General features: G+C 37.3%; 2 protein-coding genes across 2 annotated transcripts; both read right to left on the reverse strand.

Annotated features, from left to right (window-relative positions):
• Nucleotides 1-2,393: 2,393 nt before the first annotated feature.
• Nucleotides 2,394-10,578, reverse strand: LOC120108974 (protein RBL-like). Its single transcript, XM_039122710.1, has 5 exons — nucleotides 10,290-10,578; nucleotides 10,032-10,130; nucleotides 3,118-4,208; nucleotides 2,784-3,045; nucleotides 2,394-2,655 (listed from the first exon to the last, which is right to left on the reverse strand). The coding sequence occupies exons 1-5, from the start codon at nucleotides 10,306-10,308 to the stop codon at nucleotides 2,432-2,434; spliced, it is 1,695 nt and encodes a 564-aa protein (XP_038978638.1). The 5' UTR covers nucleotides 10,309-10,578; the 3' UTR covers nucleotides 2,394-2,431.
• A 1,431-nt stretch (nucleotides 10,579-12,009) lies between these two features.
• LOC103705259 (metal transporter Nramp2) lies at nucleotides 12,010-17,264 on the reverse strand. The gene is made up of 4 exons (XM_008788910.4): nucleotides 16,572-17,264; nucleotides 15,503-15,639; nucleotides 14,733-15,385; nucleotides 12,010-12,699 (listed from the first exon to the last, which is right to left on the reverse strand). Exons 1-4 carry the CDS (start codon nucleotides 17,126-17,128, stop codon nucleotides 12,493-12,495), a joined length of 1,554 nt encoding a protein of 517 aa, XP_008787132.2. The 5' UTR covers nucleotides 17,129-17,264; the 3' UTR covers nucleotides 12,010-12,492.
• Nucleotides 17,265-22,147: the final 4,883 nt, after the last annotated feature.

Here is a 22,147-nt window from a genome sequence, read left to right on the forward strand (position 1 = left end):
ATATATGCTCTAATTAAAGATCAAAAAGATAATTTCAACATTGATAAGTTTTCATGCAGGGGCAATAGAACCATTCACCAATCATTGTATGAAAAGCTAAAAAATATATGCTGTTAAAAGGTTATTACAAATTCCTCAGAGTCATTGATATTGTCCGCGCCTTCATCTTCATTGCGGGATGGAGAAGGAGTCCAAACCCGTGACAAAATTAGATGATTGTGCAGTTGTGCCACCAATATTTGAATCGAAAAGAGGTGCAGCGATGATGGATCCTACCATCTTGAACTTCGAGGACTTTCATTACTAAGATACCACCTTCTCGGAGGAGTGGTAACTATACTACTACGCTAAAAACTGTCAAATATAAGATAAATTAAGGTATAAAAAAAATATAACTAAAAATAAAATAGAAATATTGGTCATTTGATTGGCAAAGGGTCTTGTCTTTGAGATACATTCTAATATTTATACAATTTATTATGAATTACCAGAAAGCTACTTGCTTCCCATATTGACACCTGTCATTACGTATCTTCCACTGTCTTTTGGCGGTTACAACATTCAGTTCTAGTAACTCATTCCGCCTTCCATTCAGCCTACACAAGTCACAAAATCTGATTGACCTCAAGTCATGTACTTAATTTTTTAGATAGGCTATCTTCACTCAGCCTGTACTCTATCTTGATCTGCGCTTCAGACGATCCCTTGGCTTGATTTGGCAAATGCTCTTTTAAATACCATTCAGCCTGTTGAATGTTGCGTGGCAATTTAATTAGTTAATCTTCAAATCACTTCCTTTAGTTCATTCTGCCTACCCACATAGCTTGCATCAAACGAATTTTTAGAGTTTATTATTATAGGTTAGAATGTGGTATAAACACATATTGTGACTATGGTTATAGTTAATATGTAAAAAATGTGAAATGAAAAGTTAACAATTACCCTCTTATTGTTTAATTATTCTTACACTTAAATATGGCGCATAAAATTACGTGTTATTTATTTTTAATAAAAAAAATAAATCAATAAATGATAAATGTTAGAAGGATCAAATCTTTCTATTTTGTGGTTAACAATCACAAGAAGAAAATGAAAACATGTGGATAGAAGAGGAATAGGAACAGGTAGGGCGAGAAAATGTATGGGACACCAAAAATAGGATGGAGACGGACGAATATACCTCATGCATGAACACATCAAGGAAGTGGTGTTATATATTAGGAGATTTGGCATCGTATAATAGATCTATTTTTATTTAATTATTTATGCATCTATCTTCATAAGCATAGGATGGAGACGGTCGAATATACCTCGTGCATGAACACATCAAGGAAGTGGTGTTATATATTAGGAGATTTGGCATTGTATAATAGATCTATTTTTATTTAATTATTTATGCATCTATCTTCATAAGCAAACATTAAAGATCTTTTCACCAGGAAGCCTTATAACAAGTTACATGCATGTCCAAGTAAAAATAAATTAGCTTTTATAAATTAATTGTTAGGTTATTCATTTGATGGCCTATCTAAATCATTATAATATGCTTAGTATTGGATAAGTGTAGATTCATATCAATGCTAGATGGTGTACAACCAATTTTATATAACTCTTGCATTGTACTTGAAAACAACAAGATATGAATTGAAAACAATTTAGAAACGAAGGGAGATCCACCCGTGCTATAATTATCCGAGTCCTGATTTTCAAAAATGTATTACTTAACAGAACATGGAATCTCTAGTTGCTAAGCAAAAGATATAACAATTAGGGTGAACCACAATTTGCAAATATAGCATAAATATTCTTTAATGCAAATCTCTTAAATTAGTTATAAATAATCCATAAAATTTATACCTAGCTCAAAAACTTTGACAATTCTAGATTGGTTCATTTATAAAGAATAACCTCTGAAAGCCAGGAATAATTTGAGATTTTTTTTTTCATCTGGAGAATATTGTAAGCAGCTGTGATTCTATTGCCCATAGCGCAGCATGGATGAATGCCTTGCCCTCTTTTTTGGTACAGAATGACTTGCCATCTAGTTATGTTATTCAGGTCCCTTGCTGCAGCTTTGGGGTGGTCCGGGTTTTGTGAGGCTGCAACGATGGACCTCAGTCCACTCCAGTGAAATTTCAGAATGCCTGATCGCTGGGCTTGGCTTTACCTGACCAAGCTTCCAAAAAAGAACATTAACTTGTAAAAAATTATATGAGACCAAACATAATATGACAAATATCCATGACTGTGAGCAGATTTTGTGTTGGTGGGAATCGATATTGGACCTTTAGAATTTTGTAAGCAAGTAGGGGTTTGCTCAGTGCAGCAAGAAAGAACTCCAATTTTGCTGTGAAATTTTCATCACTGACTGCAGCACACAAACAAGACAAACGCCAAAAATAAATATGGAATTGGAATCAATTAGAATTGTCTATAGATACTCATCAGTTACATCATCCTCGAATACAAAGCCATTCGTGTCGAGCCCATCCCCATGTTTGTTTTTGGATTTAGACAACTTGGCTGATGGCTTGATTTTTGTTAAGGGTTTCCGGCCCTTCTCTGCCTGCAACTCCAACCCCTTGGCTGATGGCCTCCTCTTCCTCTTTAAGCCCGTGGTCCCCATCACCTCTTCTGCAGTAGAATTACCCACCACTGCAAAAGAACAAAATCCATTTAGACTGCTAGATTCTGAAAAAGATTTTAAATCAGGTCCAACCATGTTTCATTTCATGTACAAAGAAATTACAACACTTTTCCAACCTAAAGGTTAATCGCATTACCTTCTAGTGGACTTGAAGTAGGAAGCATAGCCTGACCATTCTGTGCTGCTTCAATTGAAAATGGGGAGCCAGAATGATTGCTATCCTCCAACTTCGATGAGCTTCCAAAGCATTTGTCTTGTTGTTCAGGAATGTCTGGTAAAGGGATTGCAGGCAAGAAACACAGCTCCTCCTGTGATGCTTCAGAATCACTAAAAGCTGAATCCTTCTCTATGGTCACAATGTCAACTTCCTCGTCTTGATTAATGTCCAATTCTTTCGCCTGCAAACAAGCATTTTAGATAAATTCGAACATGCAAGAAGAAAGGCACCCAGTTGGGAAAGTTATTGTTACCTTCTCTGATTCAGGCATCAAATCAAATTCATCTTCTCTTTCAACATATTCTTCATTCTCCTCGAGTTCTTTGAAGTCAGGAGCAAATGCACTCCAATTTTCTGTGTAGTCTTTGGCCCAAATATACACCAAGCCAGCAACAGAAACAGAGACGACCAAAGGACGAACAGGGTGCCAGGCAAGATCTATAAGAGCTTCTTTAGGTCCTTCTAGGATTTTAACAAGATACCCAGCCCTGTCCCATATGTATAATTTATGCTCTCCTTTGCTAGCAGAAGCACCAATAACCCACTCACCATCACCACTAAAACATGGTGCTTTCCATTGTATCTTTGTCACCGCATCCTGAAACTCCCGAAATAGAACCAGGCACTTAGAGCCAACTACTTTCAACTTCTCAATCCCTTGAAATTCATCATCAAGGCTGCGCATTGCTTCAAGTTCCTTTGCTGCACCTTTCCGAGGAACAAGGTTTTCATATACTCTGATGACTCGGTCATTTGAATTTGTGAGCAGATACTGCCCATTCCTACTAAAAACAATATCCTTGACTACGGAACCCCCAGAAATAGGAATTATTGCATGTACCCTGATGTTCTTTGAATCTACAATGAGTATCTCACCTTTGGAATTCCCCACATATATTAGATCCCCATACCTGTTAAAAGTTGCTGCAGTGGGAGTGAAGGGTGGAGAACCATCAGAAAATTTATTACGTGGATGTGGAGCAGTAGTGCCATTTCCTGCATCTGACACCGAAACTGGAAGAACAGTGGAGCTACCAGTGTTCAAATCAACAAGAATAGGTGCAGAAGAGAGCGGACAAGCTAGGCAGACTGATGGAGTACAGGACCCTGGATGGAGACGTGCATGAAGAGTAGTTTGCTGAAGAGTCACACGAGCAATCTTCTCCCCAGTAACAACATTCCAAAGCGTTAATGACTTGTCAGTAGCAGAAGCTAGCATATGGTGACCATACTTGGACCAGCAAACGCTTGTTATAGGGGCAATACAGTCTTTGTCCCGGAGCTCTTTAGCAACCCCCCTAGTCTCAAAATCCCATATGACACAACTCCCATCAGCACAGCCAGCTGAAAAATATAAAAACCATTTAGTTTCTAATCAGGAAGTAGCAAGAATTAAATAATAAACACAAGTAATTATTACAAAGAACTACATAACTTTTGATAGATAAGCAGGTAAGGTTCTGGACATTGAAATGAAAGAAAAAGGGATATGATACAAAATAAATATAAAGCACAAGATTATTTTGACATTGAAACAATTGATTATGGGCCCAATCTGGCTTACAAATTTACTGTTAGTTCGGCTAAACTAAAGGATAATCATTGTGGCATATTTGATAACCAACATGGGTGTATAAATATCTAAACATATGACATTCATAAAAAGATACAGCGTTACAATAGTGTCTCAATACTTAGGTACCTAAATGTCCAACTCAAACGAGCAAGGACTAGAATGTATTATAGAATTCTGAATTTTGAAGCGAAAAAATCAATCTATATGACAGCAGCTAATTGTAGTCACAATATGGCACTCGTGTGTGTGTGTGTGTGAGAGAGAGAGAGAAACTACTTCCATTTCCCCGATTTGTTTAGTTTTATTTTTTTCTAGTGTATAAGGTGGAGAGTTAGAGGTTACTTTCTAGACCTTGTGCATTTCACAGGGTGTCACAATGCTGTCTCTGGTGCTACAAGGGACACTGGACCTTATTTTATCATGGGACTCAAGACCAGAACAACTTTTAGGGCAAGGAGCAAAAATGCTGGATCAGATGAAGGTGATGAAATCAATTCACACATGCTTCTACCTAGCTGGGAGGTCATATCTAGGCATAAACACATGCAGACGCAGAAAGGGTCACTAAGATATGCACATAATCACACTCTCCATCCACAAGCATTTCAAATCATAACAAACACAAACCTGCATCCTATCTGTCACTCAAATTCAAATCCTCAAATAAGAAACATCAAGAAATCATCCTCATAAAACATAATTATTCATTTGCTTAATTTACTTATGAAAAAAAAAACCCTGGTTTAAGGATTTTATGTCCGATTATTCATGTTCTTCAAAATATTTTCACTTGTATTAATTCTAAAGGTTTGCAAATTTAAAAGTAGATGTATTAATAAAATTTGTTGTGAATACTCAAGTAGCATAAGTAGTTATTTAAGTTCTTAGACGCAAAGTCTTTCAGTTTTTAACCTCTTATACCTTAGAGACATAGCTCAATTTTTTGTTGACTAATCTATGATAATTGTTTGCCGACTAATCTATGACAATTGTTTGCTAAGGTTCTGAAAACTGATCGGAATATGAATTATGCAAGAAACTAGAACACTTAATATTACCTACACAGTATCCAGAAGACTAGATGGGCATCTAGGCGGTTTATAATAAGGAGAGAAAGGGAGGATGTAGAAGGTAAGGACAAGGAGAAGGCGAAGGAGGAGCGGCGGTAGAGATAGAGGAGGAAGGGGACAAGGAATAGGAGGGAGGAAGGCTTGGAGAATGACAAGAGGAAGAGGATGAGAGGAGAAGATTGGAGGCCAAAAAAAGTAATAAATAGAGTGCCACATTGCAATAAGCTGCTGTTGTACTCCACCACCATTTGATAAAGTTCATTGTTTGCCGTTCACGGCCAAAAGTCAGCTTCTGGTCCATAGTTCTCTCCTCAATGGTTCCTCCCTCTCGGTCTCTCGATATTTTATCTAAGGCTGGAAGATGAAGGATCACAGGCAAAGCAGCATTAAAAACGCACTTGACCTGCCCCACCAAGACCAAATTATACTCCACTTTATCCACATTTTCCAGCTGAACCACATATATCAGCCCAGCTTTCATAATGTCTAGGCCACATATGCAGGTTGCTTGGGCCTATACGGGCATCTAAACTAGGGCTATCTAGCCCAGCTGCATAATGGGGCCAATGGAGCCACCTGGATGCTATGTGAAGGACAGCCAGGGCTACATACACCTATGCAGTCACATATGAGGCCACAAAAATTGCTTTTCGAACAGTGTTTGCTTTTCTTGGTAAAAGAAGCATCTTGATGTAAGCTAAAATATGGATGAAAATTAGTTTATGCATCCAATTCTAATAGTATCTTCTAGCGTTTTTTCCTTTTTTCCTGTGCGGAGGATTAATCAGATTTTTTGTGCATTTGTGCTACAGATAGAAAACATGTAATTCTTGAGAAGGTTGTGCTTCACCTATTGTTCACAAGACTAATGATTGATGAAACTATCATGGATTAATTGAACTTCAAAAGAGTGTTGTCCATAAGAGCTTCCTTATTTTTCGTGGTAGCACACATGTAAATATTATTTTTAGATGTTTTCAAGCAGAGATTCCACTCTGCAAATTAGCATGATTCTAACATACACAGTTTCAGATGTAACTTTAGGCAACATAACTCCCATAAAGAAGAAAGTCAATTTTTCACATTAGAGCTTCTCCTCTTTTGAGGTCAAATGTGTTAGAAAAATTCAAAAATTCAAGTTGACTGGGTTGAAGGAATTCCTTCCTTCTCCCCAATCGGATCAACATTAAATAAACAGCATTCTCTTTATGAGGATATTGAATTTTGTCGTTTTTCCTAGGAAATACATACATCTGAATGATAGACATTCCAGGAAACAAGTAATCATGACCAAACATGTAATTCTTGAGAAGGTTGTGCTTCACCTATTGTTCACAAGACTAATGATTGATGAAACTATCATGGATTAATTGAACTTCAAAAGAGTGTTGTCCATAAGAGCTTCCTTATTTTTCGTGGTAGCACACATGTAAATATTATTTTTAGATGTTTTCAAGCAGAGATTCCACTCTGCAAATTAGCATGATTCTAACATACACAGTTTCAGATGTAACTTTAGGCAACATAACTCCCATAAAGAAGAAAGTCAATTTTTCACATTAGAGCTTCTCCTCTTTTGAGGTCAAATGTGTTAGAAAAATTCAAAAATTCAAGTTGACTGGGTTGAAGGAATTCCTTCCTTCTCCCCAATCGGATCAACATTAAATAAACAGCATTCTCTTTATGAGGATATTGAATTTTGTCGTTTTTCCTAGGAAATACATACATCTGAATGATAGACATTCCAGGAAACAAGTAATCATGACCAAACCATTAACCATAGGCATTCTCAAGAAACAGGCAAATATAATGAAGTCGGCACCATCAGACATCCCCTCCCACTCATTTGTGGTCAGTTTTGTGAATCCATATCTTTCAATTAATCCATTTAAAGTTTACCTTTAATATCACTACAAGATTTTCCAAATCCTTTCTTCAGCTTGGGTCCATGTTAATTTGGCCCTTCCCCTCTTTTGTAAATGCAACAAAAGCACATTTGTCCTTAATAAAGCCTCTTTACACATGCCTGGAACATTTTATTTGATTTTTCATTGCTATGTCCAATGTTCAGCTTCTATGCCTCCTCCAACATAGCCATTTCACAGCGTCATTCCTAGTTCTACTGCAAATTCATCTCCATGTTCTCATCTCTTCCACTTTCATCTTGATTGCTTGAACCTATTTCATTGCCCAACTTTTGAATTCTGAACTATGTAATGATTTGTATGTTATTGCCATTTATTGAAATTTTCCTTTAAATCCCAAGCCATGTCCTGGTCACATAACACCTTAAAAGCACTTCTCCACTTCATGCACCAAACTCTAATTCTTTTAGATGTCTTCACTCATCCCTTGCATGGTAGATCTAACAAATTGGATCACACTATGGTATCTTTCAGCCACAAATTCTGATTCGAGCATCATTTTCCTTTCCTTTTTCACTGATGTAACATTCTGAGTTCTTAGCTTCTGTTCCAGTAGTTCCATAGGCCCTTATATTCGAAGACTTTTCTTCATAACTCCAGTTTATGATTCAACCTTGTCATCTTGTTCCTAGTTACACTATACCTTCTGTTTATAACATGGACCACTGTGCAACTTCATAAATATTCATTGCAACACCATTTGCAACTGGTTTAGTGCTATTGTTGGTGCAACACCATTGTGACTAGAAATTTAGATATCTCAGCACAATAACCTGGCACTTGTTGCTAGCTATGAATATGTCTTGAACAATATCAATATGTCACTCACATGCCTTTTTCCTTAGTGCCAACCAAATTATATCCTAGCATACTGCATCACATGTCTCCTGCAAGTGGATAAAGACCATATGTACACCCAATTTCTTTTATCTAAATTTTCCATTAATTTCCATCGTAAAAAGATAACCACAAAAGGCAAATTTAATACCTCAAAAAGGATTTTTATGGACACTAATAGATCAATATGCTGAGATACTTTCACCAAGAGGTCCTGAATTTATCGATATATTCCTTCAATATTCCTTCAATATATGACTCAGGTTTCTGAAATCTGCTCAATAGGACCATGATATCCCCACCATACTTCATATTTAATACCACATGAGATTTGAAAAGAGAGAGGATATGACCCACATGTATAAAGTTATCAATCTGCTTAATCGAAATGCTTAAAGCAGTGTAAACCACATATATAACACGATCAATCAAAATATTTCTATCCTGCATCTTAGCAATAGTGTGTGGTAAAAAGGGGAGATGCTTAAAAAATTCCAAAAGAAAATGAGCTCCAAAAACAAATCTCCAGCAAGAAAAATGCAATTTTTCTCTTAAATGTCTAACGGTAGCATTTGCACAAAAATATTAATATGCTATGTAATAAATATACAGATTCGATAGATGCCCAGCTTCATACTCTTTCAAGAAATTTATGTGATTTTCAGACTCAAGCAGCTATTACAAACTTGATGGCTTTCTCAAGTATCTCCTATAGTAAACTCTAAATAATTTGAGGAAGTGTTAGTACAGCTAACTATTAATGAAACCTATAAGGCATATGAACATTTGAATATATATGCACTGTCATTGTGCATAATTATCTTTAACTTACATATATTACTGGTATATATAAGTGAACAAGGAATAGATGATGTATCATATACCGATTTTTTCCATATCTCCTCGTAGATTTGAAGAATAAAAAATTCCAGCACATATACCAAGCAAACATTACAAAGCTTATTGTCATTCCTCAAGCAAACTTTATCTATATGGTTTGCATAAAACACAGATAATTCCCTATCATCACCCTCAAAGATGCAGCCAAAATCACGAGCAAATCAGCAAGTGCATACCAAGTTTTTAATATCCTCAGTGGAATAGATCCACAGGCAAGCAATATGATATTGATAAGCACATACTGCTGATGACCTAACAGTAAGCAGCAGAATCAAATGAAACCGAGATGCAAGACAATGCATTCTGACAATAAGGTAGGTTAAATGCTTCATCAAATAAAAACGTGAATTTGTTCTTATCTTTTTGCCCTCTCGATATGGCTGTCATAGAACCAGTAGTTGTACCAGTTGGGTTCGTTTATGAACATCAAACAAAGCCTCTGGAATTTTAACAAAAGAGATACTTTGTTGCTCCACAATTTTTTCTGATATAGATTTCCTACCATCAACTAAGATACAGCTCTTCAGTTACTGCATTTAGCACCATTGTGCACAATTTATGTTGGAAATGATTTATGTTCGGCAGTTATGGACACTACAACCCAAGGTGTTGAGTTTATATTCTCATGCAAAGCAACAGAAATGATTCTTGGATTCGATTTAGTGCACGTCAAAACTATATATCAAAAAAAAAAAAAAATCTTTTCTTCCAGGAATCACCCAGCATTGTCAATTTGATCCTCCAGAACTCAGGCCAGCATGACAAAATTAATTCTTTCGGTCAATTTTCGACTCACAAGAGGAAGAAGATAACAGCCAGCAACTAACCAAGGAAAAGTGAGAACGAGATAGGCAGTTACCAGCAAGAAGAGTTCCTCTCCGATTGAAGGCGATACATTTCATGTTCCCATGCTGCAGATACTCCTCTATCACCTCCGGAAAATCCCCTTGCAACGGATCTTTACCCACCCAAATCCCCAAAACCCAAAGGAAGGAGAAAAAGGTTACTTCTTTTCCCAGATTCCTCCACATAAAACAGAAAAAAGTAGACACAAAGACGAAAGAAAGAAAATTTTCGCCTTGGAAAGAAATAGAAGCAAAAAGAGAAGAAGCCCTACCAATAATTGGGACGTTCATGGTTTTCGACCTCCGGAGCTCCTCTGAGCTCAAGAAACCAGCCCCAGTCGAAGGTTTTCTACCGCATTATAGCTCCAACCGGATCGAAAAACCGAGAGAGAGAAAGAGTGATCTGACTCAAAACCAAGATCGAGAAATCTCCGGGACGTCGGCCTTCGGCCGACTTTTCTCCGATCGCGCGAAGGAAAAGGATTCAAAATCTCTCGCAGAGAAGTGATTGTGACCGCGAGCTATTCCTTTCCCCCAAGATGAGCCGGAGCTGCCGGACGAAAGCCTAATAGAAGCCCAATCCGAGACCCGGTCCGACTTTGTTTCGAACACCGGAATTAAAAACCCTAGCCTCCGCCAGTTTCGAACTCTCGAATGCCGGAATCTGAGTTAAAAAAGACAACCCTGGCTTCGGCCGCCTAAGATTAGATTAGCACTTAATAATCCTTCTCGGCGCCCACGTCCTGGGAGGCTAAAAAGGTTTTAGCATATGGAGAGAGACCAATATCATCCATTAGAGGGACAGCGTTCTACTTAATTGGATAGCCAAACTTTGGCCTCGCACAAATCTTTGAGCTATAAAGAGAAAGCACCACGATCGATCCGTGGTCAGCCCTAATGAATCCATACTGCAGCGTCTCCTAATTCACATAAGTTATCAGCCAAATTCAGAACCTAACTAAAAAAATTAGCCAAAAAATATTTTTTAAGTTGGTTGATTCTGTATAAGTATCCAAGATCTATACAGCAAATAACTGATGTAGCACTAAACACACGCCCGCACGGACTCTCATATGGCAGAATAAATTGGTTCGGAATTGGTTAGTTTTTGCTGCAGCTAGAAATAGAGCAAGAAGAATGAATGCCACTTACAACCTCTCTTTCTATTTTCTTGCCGCTATGATAGTGTTTGGTACACTCAGATTAACCTTATAGTTATCAGTCGATGCCGAGGAAGGCCTCGGAGATATGGCAGACTAGTCATAGGAGGCAAACTCAACATTGATGACATATTGATGGATCCTGAGGCAAGAGGTTTAATTTCACTTGTTGATGCATCCACAAGGCTTCTATGATTGACTGGAGGATGGAGGTGCATTCCTTGATCAGATAAGTAAGTATATCCTCTTGACATATTGAAAGCCATATAAAAAGAAAAAAAAGAAAGAAAAGGGGAAGAATTCAAGTTGATTCAAATGTGTTGGAGCCGGTCCAGATAAACAGGAAAGGACCTGATCTACTCGTGGACAGAGTCCTTGCAGTGCTTAGTGTGGCTCAGTTTGTTTACCAAGAGAAGAAAAGAGGTTGCAGATGGACTTTCAAGAACACCATGCCCAGAGAGAGCATGGAGCATGAAAATATCTCCCTTGGGCCCAATTTCGGTGGTCTTCTTCCTGAAGTCCCTCGATAGCAAAGGTCAGCTTAGCTTCAAGACCTTTGTCATCCGCTCATGTTTGCTACTAGCTTTCTTGTTTTCGCTTATATTCATTTCATCATCTCAAGGAAATGAATTGATGGGGCTCCAGGGAAGAAGTATGACTCCCTCAGCTAGAAAGTTCATCAGCTCATGCAGCGAGACTGGAAATGAAACGCCGGTGCAAGGCCATAACATAAAGTTACAAGCACAACAGCTTGCGAAAAAAACCAAAGACTGGACCAAGCAACCAAACAAAAACAACCGTTAACCATAATTGAAGACAGAGCAGCTAAATAGAAGCTTAGACGAAACAAAAGTTTTCAATGAGAAAAAGAAATGCGAACATAATAATACTAACATTCCATTATGCTGCCATTCTAATTTTAATGTATCATACATACATCAGACAGTTTACTTCCTACTCGATCTGACATCATTTTTCCTCATCAGATATGAACATTGGCAGCAGGTGAACAGTTACTTTTCTATGGAGTCCAACTGGAGAGGAATTGCTAAAGACAACCTTCCAATGGAGGTAGGCAATGTACAGCCCAGAAGCCTTGTTAGAATGCAATATCCATAAACTTGACAGCAGCATGTTTCTTCAAGCAGAGGGGCATACGGTAGGCTTGCTTGTATACAACAGAGATGTGATGATAAAAGTGCAAGACGGTAATTTATTGGCAAAACAAGAAAAAACCCCTTCTAAATCATACAACTTTACCATAAGCTCATCTCCTACTGTTTGCTTGTGAAGACAGAGCGAAACCATTTTTTGATCAGTTGCTGGAGCTTGAGAAATTCTTCTGCCGAGAAAACAAAGCACAACTGCGCAAGATGAGATAAATGACAAATGCCACATACACCACCAAAGCAGCTCCAACAGAAGACTCAAGAAATGGCCCCCTAATTTCAGCAGAGAAGAAATCCACCAAAAGGTAACCATTGATAATTATCAGAAACGCGACGACAATCCAGGATACCACCTAGAGGGAGCGAGGGAAAACAGAAAAATATATGAGAACATTCGATAGAAATAATAATGACGATATTAGTGCTCATGAGGTTTGACCCCATAATGCAACGCACGTATACCAAACAAGAAACAACAACAACTCATAACTTACGAAATCTGAAGGATTTGTTTTGTTAAAACTGTGCCTTTCTATTATTTTGTTCTTTTGCAAATTTCTAATATATAGCATGAGAAATATGTAGGTGGTAGTACATATTAAATAGCAATCCAAGCCATTTATTTATATTGAAATCACTTCAAGACTGAAGAAAGTGGCATGCAATATGACTGCTCATAACTATAACCATAACCAACAAAACTTACTTTAATTATTTGGAAGTAGCTTTGTAAATATTTCTCAGCAATTCACTCATACAAAAAGCAATGGCGTCCATCCATGTTATTATTGTCTTTCCTTACTCTTTCCTAACCCTTTATATCCAAGCCTCTAATTACTGAGCAAGCACTCCTCATATCCACATGGCACATGTGCATCAAAGTTCACCATTGGTGCAAATACTGCACTTGCCATAATGTAGCATTTCTCACAGTTCATCAAGACTTCTGCCACATATCCATGTCAGAATGATGATCTTTATAAATTGTAATAAACTTTGATTATTATTTAAAAGATGTCACTTGAATATAGTTATAATGTTTGTTTATGTCGTACTACCATATTATGGAAATAAGAACATCTACCTAACCATTTGATTGCTATAGCTAGTCAAAACATAATCTTTCATAGTATATCTCTGGAAAAATATGTTCAGAATCTGCATTAACTAATATGTCTGGTCCTTCCAAAATTTCAAATCTAGATTTCCACTCCTTTCAAACCATTAAAAAGAAGGAAAACACATCAATTTGGATATAGGCTACACAGATCAAATTGGTTCATCATTGGGCATAATCCAACATCTAATCCCTCAACATACATCTGCTATCTTCATATCACCAACTATCTTAACAATTCTTCCAGGTCCTCATGACCACCCTTTTTTTCCTTTCAGCGATTTGGCCTATACAGAAGACCCTCTATGGACCAATTGCACATTCCGTACCATCTGAAACACTTTTTTTGCCTCATTTGATCCTCTATTATGCCATTCCTGACTTTCATCTATACTTATCTCTAAATTTCTAGATCTAGCCATCGCAATTCTACTCATGTGCCCTGAATAAATGGATCTTCACGACACCTTAGACCCTACAGAACACCACACAAGATAAAACAGATGCCACATTCTAGCTTTAAAGGACTTGTAACAGAGTCAAAAAAAAAAACAAAAACATTTTTAAGCATACACCTACCTCCATCATATGAGCATCAACTAAATGTAAGTACAGATCTCATTTCTGGACCACAAGGTACCAGAAAACCAGCTTGGAGAAATTAAGAAATTATGCAACATAAAATCAATAAAGTGAAGGCAAATGACAAACGGATCATGTTAGGGAAGATGTGGATTTGTAATTGAAGAATTATCCTCTAGTCAAGCATGTTTGTATGTCAACCACTCCGAGATGTCAGTGCTTGCAATACATCTTTTCAGACTGTTTCATGACTACTATGAGACAGTTCTGCATGGTGCGGAAAGACAAAGAACAGCAATCTAGCTTTTAGTATTCAAATTAGTAAAAACTGACTGGAATTGTGCATACATGCTAATAAGATCTGCAAGTTTTTCTATTGAAGCTTAAAACTAAAAGAACCCATGGAGAATGATAGAAATCCTGCTCTCTCCCCCCCCCCCCCCCTTCTCTCTCTCTCTGAGGGCAGGTGAGGGAGAGAGAAAGAGTAAATACACGTGTGTACATACATTGTGTGTGTGAGAAAGAGGCAGAGAGCGGATATCTAATCAGGCTCATTGTATTAAGGATTCTGCGCAGATGAATACGAAATTTAGAAACAATGCAGAAACAGTAATGCAAAAAGGCAACAAACATGCAGCTGCAAAGGTCACAATAGGGGTTCAGGTATTAACTAGTAATTTGACATACTTTGGTAATAGGACCAATCCTGAAAGCTCCCATAACTTGTTCCTTTGAGACCAAAGTAAGGAGTGGAATGAGTGCAAATGGTATTTGAACAGACTGAAGCACATTGAGTGACTCATTCAGAGTATCCATAGTAGAATCCTCGGTATCAAAAAATAAAGCAACTATGATGGTTGGCACAATTGCAAAGCTTCTAGTAATCAACGACCGAACCCATTTCTTCAATCGAAGATTGAGAAAGCCTCCCATGATAAATTGTCCAGCATAAGTGCCAGTGATTGTGCTGCTCTGCCCGGATGCTAACAGACCAATTCCCCATATATAAAGAATAGGAAACAGCATGGTCCCATATTTCTCTTGCAAGAACTCCCCAGCATTCTCAAGGCCTATAGTGCTGGCTACTTGAGTACCATAAAATCCTTTTGCAAAAACAGTAGTAACACAGATATTGATGAAGAAGGAAAGAGCAAGAGCAACGGATGATTCTATGGTATAATAATTCATTGCTTCTTGAACACGAGACTTCTTGTTGGTATCAATCTTTCTTGACTGTACCAGAGCAGAATGCAAGAACACATTGTGGGGCATAATGATACAACCGACAACCCCCACAGCCTGCTTTATGGTTTTCGAACTTAGTTTTGGGACTGTAACACCTGAGAAAATAAACTGAAATCAGTCCTACCTGTGCGAGAGCCTAAAAGGAGAGGTGTGCAAGCAAAAGGGCAAGAATAAATGAAAAATGGCTTCTGATGTTGAAGAAAAGTAAGTACCAATTAGAAGCTCCTTTCCACTGGGCTTGGTTTCACCGAACATTATAGCGAAGGAAATAGCCATTGTTGCAACAAGAACCCCAAAGAAAGCTTCTAATTTTCTCACACCATAGTTCTCGAGGAACAAAAATATGAAGCTGCCAACAAGATGGAAGATGTCAAGTATCATTTCATACTAAAACACAACTAGTCTATAGGATGCTTCAGAAAAAATGATAGAATTCCTTCCAGAATGTTGTAGATAATCAAATATAATTCCAACCTCATACCATTGAAAGATTACGGTTCAAACTTCGAAGCAATATAACACTAAATAAGGGGGGGAAAACAGAGAGAAAATCTTGCTTTCTATTAGGTAGCTAATCTAAAACTTATAATAGTTTCAAGTTTCAACTAGTAGAAGAGTTCTCCTTTAAGCAAGCATATGAACCCCAAAATCTAAAAATTATTTTAATAGTTCTCTTTTTTTATGAGGATTCAATATATACTTTGACGGTTTGACCCCGTTGTTTAGTTTCACAAATAACAAGTGCCAACCTACCTAACCCTTACCTAAATATGTTTTCCTATTGTTCCAAACCAAGATTCGAGGTCATCAGCAAAGAAAACTTGACCTAAGAACCTCATTAACTACGTTTTCAGGAGTCTGTAAGTAATCAAATAAAAAAATAAAATAAAATTCGTCCAAAATCCAGATTAGCTAAATCCATTGAGATGAAACTGAAAGCAACAAAAGAAAATTATATGCTCGAAGCCTCACAAGTAACAAACCCCAATTCAGGGACAAAAAAATCAGGATAAAAGCTAAAAAACAAAATAGCAGACACCTTAGATAGGATAAAGGAACCAGTAACCACCCAAAGGGAAGTAAAGAAGCAGTAAAATTGAAAAAGTTTCCAACTTTTTAACGAACGAAAGATGGAAGATGATTTCCCCATCAAAAATCAGTCGATGACGGAAGAACCAAACAAGAAACAAGGATTAATTATTCTTAAAAAAGAGATAGTTTCGCTATATAACCCCCAAAGCTCCAAATTTTCTAAGGAGAGCTACGAGACCGGGGATATACCAGTCCAGAGCGGTGATGATAACCCCGCCCCAGAGAGGGATCGACCCGCCGCCGAGTATCTTGATGGCGATTGCGCTCCCAATGACCTCCTGGATGTCGGCCCCGATGAGGGCGAGCTCGGCCATTAACCAGAGCGCCACCCGCGCCCACGCCGGGTACTCCTCCCGGCACAGTTCCGCCAGGTGCCGCCCCGTCGCCACCCCAAGCCGGGCCGAGAGCAGCTGGATCAGTAGCCCCATCACCGTCGCCCAGAGAAGCAACCACAGCAGGGAGTACCCCGCGATCGCCCCGGACTGGAGGTCGCCCTCCAGGTTCCCGGGATCCAGGAACGCAATGCACATGAGGAACCCGGGGCCGGTGAAGCGCCAGAGCTTCCGCCATGAGAAGGGGGGCACGGAGCCGGCCGCCTCCGCCGCGGCATACTCGTCCTCGTCAGAGATCGAGATCGCGACCTTCTCGTCGGAGTCGTAGGCTCTCTCCTCATCGGATTCCTCGGAGTCCAGTGGTGGGGACGAGACAAGAAGCCTCGCCTCCGCTTCCTTTCGCGCAGAAGCCATGGGCGAGCTCCCCCGGAGAGAAGAGGAGTGATACGGACGAAAAGAAGCTCCTTTTTCCCTTAATCCGCGGAGCGATGGATACCAGAGACGATGGACGAGGGGTTTTTACACTATATCTTTACCGACGGTCGTTCGACTCCACCCGGCGGCCAACAACAATTGAAGGTGGGGCCTACCTCGTATATACACGTGGAGTGTCAGATAATGTGCCTGGGAATGCTGTCTGCTGTCCGTTGAAGAACGGCTCATCTAAGAAGCAGATAAGATCCTGCTCGTTGCGTACCAACTCGCGCCACGTTGACGAGTGCCGTACCGTAACCCGTGTTAATCTCACTTCCGGTAAGATTACATCCATAGACTATTCAGACGTGGAGGACATAGTTACACTGAAAATGAAGAGTTTGGGTATTATACGTTTATCGGAGAGTGAGGGGAACGGCAGAGTGCGTGGGAGACGTTGACGTGGGTGGTCTAAAGCGTGGCGGGAGAGCACCGGGAGGGTGGGAAGCCGAGGATAGCGTGTGGTGGGCCCACCGGAGGTGAGGTCACCGCGGTCCATTTCGTGCCTCCCCCGTGGTCCCACGAGTCGTGAGTGGGCTTGCCTCGCTCCGAGACGCCACATCAGTCTAAGGAAATTGATAAATAGACTTGCCAATTCTGCTGTGCGCACTCCTCATTAATAAACTATTTCAGCACGCGGAGTGAAAGAAATGAGGAAAAGGAAGAGTGTTTTAAAATATCGGTGAGTATTGTAGCACCATAAATTATTGCATAAATATATTGTCAATGTTGACATCATGTCGTCATTGGCATAACTAACGATGATAACCAAGTTGCAAGATTTTTTTACTATTATTTTTTTGATGTGAACCAAGTTTCAGGACTTTTCCACATTAATTGGTTTTGTCTCAAAGGAAAAACTTATTGCTTAAATGATAATTGGATTCTAGAAGTACATGATGTTGGCAATTGGCAATTGAGGATAGATGGGAATCCAACTCATATATTTTGAGACTAGGCTTGATGATTATGATTTAAATTGCATGGCATCACCATATGCATCAAATTGGATAGATGATATAATTAAATATATAAATTATATTGTTTATCATGATTAATGATAAAATAGTATTTTATAATATCTTATGGCATGATAGTTCTATCTATGTACCTATCAAGTAAATTAGGTTATGCTATTAGCTTTGGGGTTCATTTCTAATTATACTTTAGAAAAAAATTTATGATGCTTGGAAATTGATGTATATTACAATTCAATTGTAAGGTTTATCTTATACAAGGGAAAGCTGAATAGTATATTCCTTTTTCATTTTTATTCTCTTTCATATTTGTACTTTCTTCATCACAATATGTTCTTATTTAGTGTAAACATCCATAGAATGCAAACAAGAAGGTCTTTAGAAAATATTTCAAATAAGAATAGGCCAAATTAGCCAATCACATCATGCTAAAAGATAAAACGTAAGCAGGTGTAATGCCATAAGTCAAAATTGTCATTTACTGAGAAAAATATGAGTGAGGACATTAGTTTGCTTGCTTGTTGCTGGATGTTGATGCATGGATACATAAGAGTTGTCACTTGGAAATACAAGTGCCACATTGAAACTGGCCAGTTGTTTAAGAATTTAATGAAATTAAGATTTGTTCTTATAGTGAAACTCAAAAAATTATGAAAAGAACTTTATCTCAAAAAAAAATAATGAAAAGAACAGGACAAAAAATTAGATGATAGGAAGTCAATGGGAAATGATAAGGGTTATTCAAAAGCGACAACGATTCAATTACGCAACTTCACTAAATATGTTGTATTATATTCAAAATCCAAATGATCATGCAAACCTTGGCAGCTGGGATTTAGCCTTTTTTTTTTTAGAACACACAAGAAATATGAATCCAAAATAAAAAGGATAAAATGAAAAGATTTTCTTTTTTTTTCACAAAGAGATTCCAAGTTCATAATTCACTATTCACAAGAGAACCTGATTTGCCAAGAGTACAATAAAAGAATTCATCTCAAGTTAGTAACAAAAAAGTACTTTGATAACTGATGACCATCTCCTTAATATATTTTTTTTAATTTTGCTGAACTAATAAATATTGATTCATGATCATGTTTATACACATTCAACTTTATCAAATGATTCGTATAGTTGATTTTCAAATGGGTGAAAAAGTGAAATATTTTAGGATCTCTTCTCAATCTTTCCCATGATCCATTCTAACTAAACAACTGAATTCTCTCTTCCTGGTTTTGTGAAGTTATCCCACTCAAATATTTATAGGCCCAATGACCAATCAGTAAACAATTGTACAAGTAGAATTCTAGTTGGACTACTGACTCTCTGTCTTAAAATATTTCTAGAATCCCATCCAAGATACATTCCTACCAATTCATAAGATGACATATGGACAAGGCAGTGCTGCTGTAGGTTAATGAAGAACAAAAGAAGATACCCCAAAAGCTAAAAGGCCAAGGAAAAAAGGAAAGGGGGCATGGTTCTTCAACAATACAAAAGATGAAGATGTATGACATTCTTCATGGTTTTCATTGCGTCTATATACCCTTGTATCTAACATGGGCTTTTCTTGAAATAATGTGAGAGGCTAGATGGATGGTTATGATTATTTTACGTAACAGTCCTTTATTTAATTTGTAGTTGAATTAAGTGTTTTCTGAAAGTTGGTCCAAGATGCATGCATCTTCTTTCTCCAAAGATGGTAACCCTTATTTTTGACTAGAGGACCCAAACTTATTTTATGTCAAATTCTCTAATCAAATACATAAACCTATTCTAATTATTCTAGGCGTTCTCACGGTTTGTAGTGAGACGCTGGTACATTAAAAAAGAAAAATACATAAAAGAACTAGTACAATAGGGCAAAAAACAACCAAGGGTCAAGAAGAAGATATAGATGCATCAGAAAATATGCTGGAATACTAAAGTACCATATGAATGACTTCCATGGTGCTATAATAGCCAAGTATGATCATGTGGTGGCACTTGATTCATAGATGCTCGAGGAACTTGATTTTTTTGTAGTGTTAAGATGCGTTCAAAAATTCATGAAATATTACATAGAAAAAAATTCAGGATGAAATTGTTCCATCACGCCTATGGTTGAACGGTCTTTGAATCATATAAATAGGTTAGACAAGAAGCTACGGTTATTTTTTTCTTATTTCTTTATTTTAGAAATATTTGTTAGGAAGTTAGAATTGTTATTGAAGTAAGAAAAGATTTTCTTTGTTAGGCTCATTATCTTCTTGATATTGATTTTCTCTTACAAGAAATATAAAAACCTAAGAATTCTCCACTAATTATAAATACCCTATATGTACTTCCTTTTTTGCTTCGTAGCGATTAGAATTAATGTTTCTAAAGTTCGCTCTTCTTTTCCTTGTGTGATTCTGAACAACCCAAAACAAAACCAATATGGTGTTGATAAAGAAGTGGGAAGCCCGGTTGAAGATTAGTGCAACTCTGGTCAAATCAAGAGATTCGGTTAGTGAAACTTATTAGTTATTCTAGCTGAGTTTTTTTTTCTCTCTTGCAGACTAATTCCAGTTTAGCTCTAGCTTCTTCATTTTCTTACTTTGACTTAGTTTTCTTGTTGTTTTTTTCTTATTTTTTTGTTTCATAATTAACACTAATTTTTTAAAAGAATGTTTTATTTTTTCAGGATTAGAGGTTCACAATTGAAACTTGGTGGTTTACCTTGTATATGATATACAGTTTTATTCTAACTTCTCTTGAATCTATAGCCTCTGACCATTTGCCCTCCCGGCATAGCCACAGTGTGTGCCCTCCATTGCTCTCCACATTGTGCCAATAGTTAGTAGTGCGTCATAATTAATAATAAATATTCAAATAAATTCCATAATTTATTAATAATAGGCATTAAATGATAGAGATATCCATTATTTATTACTTGCAACATTCACTAACTAATATAACATCTAAAAGTTTGGTGTTTTTTGCTGGCTAGTGTTCATTCTAAAGGTAATAAATAATTTTTAATTTGATCAAATGTTATTGTGGTAAATAATAACGACATGTTCTCATAATTGATAATTGTTTCTTGTAATAAAAAAATAAAAACCATTATAAATATAATATTTTTAATCAAAATAATATGTTATTGTTCTATTCCCTTTTTATCTATAACAGAAATGGTAATGGCTGTGTGTGTCATAGATTTGACTTCACAATAATATACAATTTTTAATTGAAAATACAAACATGAGAAATACAAATGACATGAGAGTAAGTTTTTGATAGTCAAGAAAGAAAGGGGGAGAGAATTGAATCCTTTAAACTATAGAAGGAAAAAAGCAAGAAATGGAGGAAATTCTCCCATGCTCTGGCAATCTAAAAGTTATTATTTTGGTGATGCAATATGCTACTTAAGTTTGTGAATTTATGCAATTTTTAAATCATACCCATTTAATCAAAGGTCGCTTTCTTCATATATAAGGTTGTGTACCTATTCAATCAAATTGTCATATATTTAGCCATAAAACAACTTTAAATGCTTGACCGAAACTGTAGATCCAACTCAACTTGATCTGAACCTAGATCTGTGAATTTTGGATTGGGTTTGGTCATGCTTGACTCTGATCCAACAAGAATGGTCCATTAGGTCTAAATATTTTTCATGGATCCGATCCGACTTATCATTTAAAGAATTGGGTTTGGATCGCACCAACTAACATGTCATGTATTTAATATTCTAAGAAAAAATACTTATCTAATTAAATCACTAACGTGATTCGGGTATCTAATCAACAAAGAATTTGACAAAAAATTTCATAATCCAAGGACATGCCACTAGAATTTTCTTTTAACAAAAAACAGTGTGGTAAAATAAAACTACATAGATAAGTTGAAGAAAAAGAAGAAAGAGAGAAACCAATAATGAAATGAAGAGTAACAAAAGCAAATTAACCAAGAACATATCATTTTCACAACCTATAAGAAGGCTTTTGTAGATGGCCCAATC

The sequence above is a fragment of the Phoenix dactylifera genome, unplaced genomic scaffold, assembly GCF_009389715.1.
Source record: "Phoenix dactylifera cultivar Barhee BC4 unplaced genomic scaffold, palm_55x_up_171113_PBpolish2nd_filt_p 001689F, whole genome shotgun sequence".
Taxonomy (NCBI): Eukaryota; Viridiplantae; Streptophyta; class Magnoliopsida; order Arecales; family Arecaceae; genus Phoenix; species Phoenix dactylifera.